At 35.8% G+C, this 8,836-nt stretch overlaps 1 protein-coding gene across 1 annotated transcript in view; it reads right to left on the minus strand.

Moving 5' to 3' along the window:
- LOC113762420 (protein unc-13 homolog) overlaps positions 1–8,499 on the minus strand; it is a 28,184-nt gene extending 19,685 nt beyond the window's left edge. Inside the window, exons 1-9 of the mRNA XM_027305869.1 lie at positions 8,275–8,499; positions 7,663–7,838; positions 7,505–7,569; positions 7,041–7,383; positions 4,209–4,275; positions 3,973–4,126; positions 2,001–2,168; positions 1,694–1,804; positions 809–1,018 (exon numbers count right to left, since the gene is read on the minus strand). Of these exons, the coding sequence (XP_027161670.1) occupies positions 809–1,018; positions 1,694–1,804; positions 2,001–2,168; positions 3,973–4,126; positions 4,209–4,275; positions 7,041–7,383; positions 7,505–7,569; positions 7,663–7,838; positions 8,275–8,282 (1,302 nt within the window). The 5' untranslated portion in view covers positions 8,283–8,499. The remainder of the gene's footprint in view (positions 1–808; positions 1,019–1,693; positions 1,805–2,000; positions 2,169–3,972; positions 4,127–4,208; positions 4,276–7,040; positions 7,384–7,504; positions 7,570–7,662; positions 7,839–8,274) is intronic.
- Positions 8,500–8,836: the final 337 nt, after the last annotated feature.

An 8,836-nucleotide genomic window follows, 5' to 3' on the forward strand; every position in this document is an offset into this window, starting at 1 on the left:
TAATCAAATAATCAAATTAATCTTCAAAGTCATTCTAGGAAACTACAGATAAGCAATTTGCATCCACCTAATGTAGGACAAGAAAGGTGTGATCTAGCCTACTAGCGCTAGCAGAAGAATGAGAGAGTCTTGGGACTATTTTAGGGCTGTAAACGATACCCATGAACAGTGGGGCAAAAAAGGTAAGATGGGGTTTTGGATTTTGAGGAAGAAGAACGAAAAAACTAATAAACAAATAATTCATTCTTTACCATCATTGTCTCTGCCTACAATAACGTATAAATATCAAAAAGCTGTAAACGTTCCTAAAGATGTGGAACTTCCATTTCTTGTTATAAATAGAAAAGCAAACTAGTTTTTAAATTTCCCTTAACTGCTACCTACTCCAATTAATTTCCTGATGTAATAAGCAACTAAAAAAGACTCAAAAGACACAATTGCTGCAAATTTCCTGCAAACAAGTAACAGACTAAAATACTCCTTGAAACCTGAAATTTTATAAAGTACTAAATCTCAAGAAAATGAAACTACAATGAACCTAAACAAAAACATTTTGCATTTTTGCTCCTAATTAGGCTGCTTATCTTCAAGGGATGCATAGTTGAAGCTTTAAAGAGGGAAATTTTTTTTTTTAATTTTATATATCCTGGAGCTGCTTGTTGACTGCATCGTCACCATAACCTAAATTTCCACAAATCAATTATAACTAGATATAGGAACATAAGTTCAGCTAATGTAAGAAGTATATATGACTAAAAAGGAGACGTCAAAAATTGTACAGTTTCTGGCTTTTAAAGAATCCATTTACCTCTGCAAGTTTTCCTTCGTCAAGAATGTCAAATACGCTGAGAAGCAGTTTTTCATATAATCTAACATTTAAGTGATAACCATCTGCCCAATGGCATATTTCACCAGTTAAGTCACCTCGAGCAGGCCTCTCTGCAAGGGGAGTAGCAACATCTCTCAGACATCTTAAACATTCTGTCCGCTGAAGCTCACCAGCAGAGGGTGTAAGCATCTGATACAAAAGGAAATACACTAGAGTTGAATACCGAGGCATACGCCGGTGATTCATTATGTTAATTTATTCATGTAGCTAGCTACAAGTATAGAGAGACAACTACTTGTGTTTTTCAAAGAACTGGATGGAAATCGCCTTTAATTTAAAAACAGGGTTCTACTTTCACAGTTGAATGTAAGCACATAGCTTGAAGAAAAGACTTTCCCTTTGCATGCAGATAACCTGAAAGCTATAACTCTTGGGGTTAGGCTGAGGGAAGCTGATGAGTCATAAATGGATCATATGAAGAGTTTTAATAAGAAGACATTTGATGTTGAAGATACAAGACCTCATGGTAATGGCTAACCAACATATCCAATATTTAGGTGGACTAATACTTGATGATCAAGAAACTAATCTTTAGACAGAAGATCTGAATAGCTAAGAAGGTTATTGCACAGGTGGAGCATTCAAGTTTTGAAAATGGGAACATAAAGAATGGTCTTGTTTTGTTTAAGAAACTAACTTAAGCGGATGCAGGTACCATTAGTAGTAGTAAAAGAATGTTTAAAATAGAACTAAGCATAAAGCCAACTCAATAACAACTTTTCTCATGACAAAAGAGAGTAACCAAAACAAACAAACAAACAAAATAGAGTAAAATTTTTCTGCCATTGAACACTAAATGCGTACCTCAGATTCCTCAATCTTTGCCAACAGCACCCTTAACTCACTTGCTTTGCGGCCAGATTCTCCAAATCCTACAGCAGGATGATTGATAAGGCCTTCCTCCATCACATTTAGCTGAACTGACACAAAATTGAAAATAACAAAATCTTGATGTTAAATAATTTGAACATCACAACTTGCGCCAACTAAATAAACTGATTTGAACTGGATCTCTGCACATGTATTTGAGCTATATCCGGAATTAGACAGGATGCGTGAGAGAGAGAGGGGGAGAGAGAGAGGGAGAGAAAGAGAGAGAGAGAGAGATTACTTGTCTTTTTTGCCATTTGATATATGACTTCTTGTCAGAAAACTCTGTACGTGATATACAACACAGCAATTCCAGTGGAATCAAAAGAGCATCCATTCTTTTCCCAACTTTTCCCACCATTGCATTCAGAAGGCCAATTCTTGTTCTAACATCCATTGCCTCAGTAATCTGTAAATGTCATGAAAATGGACAAAAAAAGAAAAATAGCAGAAATAGCAGAAATCTCATGAAAGTTGCCTCTGATACAGATGGCCACACAGAAAGTAATGTTAATATGATTGTTATGCAGTTTGAGTCACAAACATAACTTTTGAATAGTATTTGCTTGATTAGAAGACAAAGCTTGAATCTTTAAAAATTGGTTCGATATTTTGCAGCAACGAAGTTCTAAGATAGCCAAGAAAGATATATTCCTAACAACATTTGTTCGACTAGAAACAAGATGTATAATTTCAAAAGCTGACATAAATATACCACGTCAATGACGTTTTAGGTGGTTAACGAACATGTATTCCATAGCAATTTCACATATAAAAAGAGATTTAACAACAGTTGATTGCAAGCCCCATATTTTCAGCTTCTCCTGCAATGCAGGAGAAATAACATGTTTGAGATCAATATGGGCCCTCACCACCCATCAAGCGAAACAAAGATTAAACATCAGGTGAGGAGTTTGAGAATAATCTAATGAAAACTACTTACTTTGATCACCAAGTGCAAAGCTTAATCTTGTAAACCCAACTCCATCACAAAAATAAAAAGCTGAAGCCTATGGAACAACTAGATTGTCTTCTAGAGCATGCTTGAACTAGACTATATTCCTAGACGTCAATCTTTACATTGCATGGGCATATCTTAGTATCTTACTGTAGCGAGACTGATGAAACAGTATACTAACAGAAACTTTGATGACTCAGAAGTCTTTATAGAGACTCTGACAACAAATAAATGGTCATTCTAACTTCCCCAACTTTGTTCCCATATTCAAGACTTTTTAGCTATTCAGTACTTATAAGTCCACCTTTTCCAAATGTTTGCAAGTGCTTACTCCAACCATACTGAGCGTATACACTTGTAGGTCAAATCAAACACAAATTTCAACAAACTTTTTTATTTTACGGGAGCCCCTTGCAAACATGTTCAACATCGCAATTGTTCAACTTCCGAATGCAAAGAGAGGCGTAATCATGTGCACTTCCACAAAGGACAGGAACTATGTGAAGCAGATAATGGCATATTTGCCTAGATGAAGAATTAGGGCAATAAAACACAACAATTTTACAAATTGAAGACCTTTCCAAACAATCATTTCAAAAATTGAAGACTTTCTCAAAGAGGACTAAAGAAAATGAGAATATTGAACCATTTAATCAAAGCAATACAAAGAGATTTAAACTGTTTAAGAGTAAACCAGACATCGATAGGGGTTGCACTGCCTTTTGTTTAATTTTTAGACTATGAAAACACATTATGGATCTTTGATAAACATCATCCCATTAACTATAAAGGCAAAGCTTTTGATGTCAACAGCACTCATACATGCACTGCTCAATTAAGCAGCTTCTAAAATTCCCAAGGGGGAATAATAGATGAGAAGTGTTAGCTCTTTGATCAGTCTTTAACACAATATATGACTTCATTACACACTATTTATCTAGGAAGTGCCAACTATAAATCTGTGTTCTTTGTAGCTGTCTAACCAAACTTCTTTCACAGAAGCAACTCAACATTATCACAATTACAGAATTATTAGGTACTTTGATGAGTAACTTTTAGCAAGAACAGGAGATTTTTACACATTCTTTTATCCGGCTTCTTTCATATCAGAAGATGGCTAATACAAAGAATGCTCAGTAATATTGAAATGCCCAAACAACAGCTACATTTATGGATGGGGAATGTACTTATCCAACAGGAGGAAAGTAAGCCTCAAAAGTTCACAAGATGTTTGAGTGAAGCAGTTAATCTTTACCTCCATTTGGACACGCATTGTCTCCAAAAGACTAACTAAACCAGATGTCTGCTGATTTTGTGTCGCAACATGTTCACCCTTACTGCGTCCCAACTTCCTCATCAATCTTGATTTTTTATCTTTCTTTTTTTCTTTGACAGGAACAATGAGGCCCCTGTTCAATAAATGTTCCACATATGAAGCCAACCCATCAAACATAACTATCACATCAAATTGAATTACTGGAAACAAAGTACCCTGAAGCTCCAGCAGAAGCCAAGAGAATCTCATATGCAGTTTCACGGAGATCATCATCCATAATACCTGAAAAGAATTGCAAAGCAGTTTATATTGACAGCAGCAATCATAGCCGCAATTTTTTTTTATTTCTTGTTTAACAGCATAAAAGTGACCAAAAGAAAGTTCTTCACAATTCTTATACTAAACCCCCATATCTGAATCACTTTCGTCAACAGCACAATACTTAAATCCTCAATTGTTTACAACATGAGGGTTTTTTGGCCCGTAAAACTTAATCATATTTTACAAGGAGACATGAATTATGACTTCTAACGACTTTGATGCACAAGGCACAAGAGAAGGGACCTGGTCAAGGAACAATGGACAAAATCCCCCATCAGCTTCCCAAGGAATTATAGATTCGTTAACACGTATCTTGGACCACTTGACTTATTGCCGATTGATTTTGAAAAGATCCAGTTCTTCATTAGACACTTTCATGATGTTACATGGACAAGGATCTTATGCAAATTTTCTAAGTATAAGATAGCATATAACATCATATCCATCCAGGGTGTGTTTCTTTTGGTTTTAGTTTCTGCTTTTAGCATATTTGGCAAATTTTAAGCTGATATAAGCTGATTCTGCAAAGTAGCCTAGAAATGCTTTTGGAAATGGCTTTGAGCTTTTCAAAGCATCTAAAACAAAAAGGGCTTTTCATTTTTGCAAGACTTTTCAATAATTATTTTCTGATAATCAGTTTTGAAATAGCACAACCAACAGCTAACAAGCCCAAATACTTTTTTAAGATTAGGGTTATGACTTAGTTTTGCAATTGAATGGCAATGAATCGGATATAGCATATGCTGCCATATAATGTGGTTATTTAGACTTCAAAAGTATTCCAAAATGCATTTCATGTCAACAGTCATATGCTTCTAATTTACACTTATCTATGTCTTGGAATCCATACATTACAAAGTGCTCTTGCAATTCAAGACCAGGTCAAGGGAATCAAGTTTCTATCAATTTGTCAAAAGCACTTATTGCAACAAACTAATCCTAAAGACAGTAATACGGCTAAGATGATATTGATCCGGTCTCTTCTGTCCTTTCTCTCATCCATCAAACCTAAAACAAGCCCATGGTACAAGCTAGGTACTATTGAGGAATTAGCTCGCAGTGCATATCTTCCTTGATTTGCTGATCCTTTGGGAGTAATTGACATATTCCTAAGAAAACCTCAGAGGAATTTCTAAAGAAGAAGAAAAGGGAAGGAAATGGCAGAATTTCTAAAGCATTACCTCACTTCCTCACCTACGAAGCTTAATCTTTTTCCTATAAAAAGCCCAACCACAAGCCACCAAACAACATAAAAAAACCAAAGATGTGCACTCCCATTAATCTCAGTAAGCAGCTCCATTTAGCAATCATTTCCAAGAAAAACACAACCAGAAAGCACCAAACTCCATAAAAAGGCCAAAGATGTCCCATCTAAGTACTTACTAGAAGCCCCAGTTTAACAATAGTTTCGACCTAATACCTTCTTCCCAATTAACACACCCCTCCAGGGGCTCCTTTTCCCATCGTCCCACCTTTTGGCCCTGAATTTGGCACTATCCCCACAGCAAGTAGTTTTCGTTGTTGTCTGTGGTATGATAAAGCTACTCCTACACCAGCCGTACAATAAAACTATTTAAATTATCCATCACAAATTTGTTCTTTTCCTTAGCTAAAGAACTGTACTTATCACAGATCCACCATCCCCTGAATATGATTGAATCAAATAAAATGATTACCATACTTTCCTCTCAAACAACATACGGTGCAAACAGGTCGGCACTTTTAACAGCATAATCAACATTATTCGAGTCTATTTTGACAACAGGTCCGGAAAGCAAAACTTTTGCCATTCCTCTTTTGCATATTGACCAGAAAAAAATCACTGATACTGCACTCTTCAAATTCATACCCAACATGACAATTACACGGAAACTCAAATTGGGACCTTGTGCCAGGCAACTTCATTTGTTGAAATAGATAAAAGTTGAATGATTCAGATAATTTAAGACAGCAGCGGTGATCACTTTGAACAATCCAAATAAAGCCACAGCAATAATTTATTTTTCACAGTTATGAACACAACTACACAGAACAAATTCCTTCTAAAAAGTTTTGCAGGAATGTTATAAATTTTGTTCCAACCCAAAATGTAGTTAAAAAGGATGCGGCATCTCATCAAGAATTTAACTGGCCAATGCTGCCATGCTCAAAACTCAAAGGTGCAAACTTTAGTAACATTTAACCTCCAAATCGCATAGCGCCAGACTTTTTAAAGTCGCAGGTAATATATCAAGAGGAAAACAGATATATCTTATGTAGTTTTGAAAACGCTTTCAGTCAAAAACATCCCTTCCAGCTTAATAGCTGCACAAGAGAACAACTAAACTAACATTTATCAAGCTTCAGTTCTAAACCAACCATTTAGAAAACAGCCAAAACCACCAATATCAAAAAACACTTTCAACTAAAAAGATGCTGCTTTTAATTTAGCACTGCAGAGACTGATTAAGTAAGACAATACCAAACATCTTGCAACACGGGGAGAAATGCAGATATCAAAATTGATTTTTTAAAAGTAAAATATGCGGCATTGGCTACCATGAACAGACGAGATATTTGTTTATTTAACATCAATAGGCACAAAGCTCTTGGCGGATTCTTGTACTTTCATCTCTCCACCATGCACTTTAATTTTGTGTTCAATCAGCACTAACCAACTTCAGCTGAAGACAAGTATTGACTAAACTATGCTGACAAGTTTTCAAGAACATTCATAAATCATTAACCTGTGGCAAATGAAGGCAATCCAAGCTCCAGATCAGCAGCATCATTCAGAACTCGTCTAGAGTATCGCTGACTATCAACTTCTTCCAAATCTTCATCATCATCAAAATCATCAATGTCATCGATAGTCAACTCTTGAACTTGTGTGGAGTTAAGAGACTGGGACTTTGATAGATTTAACAAATTTTCATCTTCTGCAGAATCAAGAGTCTCTGGAGTTGCTAGACTTGGCAAAATGGGGGATGGCATAATACTGTGGAGAAGAGGAGGTTCCCTTCTTGGAGGTGAACCTGAAGAAATAGGATCCGTAACCAAAAAGAATTCATCGGCAGGACCTGCTTTATTCTTACTCAAAGAAAAAACAATAAATATAAAACTCCATATTAGGCTACAACCGTAAGCAGCTCAAATCAAAATGAAAAACACTCAAAAAAGAGTATGAAGAGTTTAAAATTTCAAGCTTTACCATATTTGGGAACAAAGTACTGTCATGATACTCTCTAATAGCTTCTGAGAGGTCAAGCATTTCTCCTGCATTAATTTAAACAGCTTGCTTAATTCCAGTCCTCCCAATGAAAATCAGGGAACAAAATTTTTAAGAATACTAATTAAACATTTCAGGACCTTTCTTGGCACAATTCAAAACATGGTCAACACTGACTTGATCCAGATCCACATCATCCAACGAAACTGCTCCTGGGGGCATTACCACCTTCTTGATTAAGCTACCAGATAAAATGAAACTCAGCAGCACTCTCCTGTCCCGCCTATATCGCTGCAGAACTCCAACCACACCCTCCCTATTCAGATTTCAACAAAAATAGCTATCAAAAGTCAACTTTCTCATAATGGATCACTCATTAAACCTAAGTTCTATCCCTCACCATAATTTAACACCAAAATTTTGCCAGATACATCCATAAATCTTAAACAACTCGTACCACATTCTCAAGAGAAACAATAATCTGTTTCTCTGTTTAATTAAAACATCAAAACTTCCTTCCAACTAATCAGCAACATTACCAATAACACCAATAATATTAACAGTAGTAATAATGATAATGAGAGGAATTTAATAGCTCAATAATGCAATACACAAGTAAAGAAAACCAGTGCAATAGAAGTTTAGCTGCATTGTCTCCTCATCACAACAGTCGAAGCAAATCTTACTACTATTTTACATTAATCACCGCCATTAAAGCACATAAACAAATGAATTACGCCGGTTTTACGTACTCTTCCATCTCAAAATTGAATTGGTCGAGCTGAAGAGAACTGCTGCACCAGTAACTTCACTTTTGCTTTGCTTTCGACTTTGATTAACCGCCCGGCGATGAAGAAACAGCAGATTTGACTAGGATTGGAGTGAAATTTCTCGAAGTGAGGAAGGGAAACTGGGTTTTTTTTTTTTTTTTGGCTGTGAATTTTGAGCTGAATTAATTGGATTTAAGTTGTGAATGGGATTTTCACATTTCTTTTCGCTTCTTGCGATTTCTTTGCTTTATTTTATTATTTTCCTGTCTACTTCTACGAGTAGGGAGTGGCAGGAGTGTCAACGGGTCGGGTTTGGATTCGGACCCGACCTGAATTCGATAAAAATTTTCTGACTTTGGATTGAAAAATAATTTTGATACTCGAACTCAAATTTAGACCCGTTTACTCTAACAAAAACGGGTCGGATACGGAATATAGGATTCCTACCCGTATTCGACCCGGATCCGACCAATATATTAATAATTATAAAATACAAATATTTTTAAATACATTCTTTTACTGTTTTAACAATTTAGTAATGACT

This window comes from Coffea eugenioides, chromosome 2, assembly GCF_003713205.1.
Source record: "Coffea eugenioides isolate CCC68of chromosome 2, Ceug_1.0, whole genome shotgun sequence".
In the NCBI taxonomy this organism is placed as follows: domain Eukaryota; kingdom Viridiplantae; phylum Streptophyta; class Magnoliopsida; order Gentianales; family Rubiaceae; genus Coffea; species Coffea eugenioides.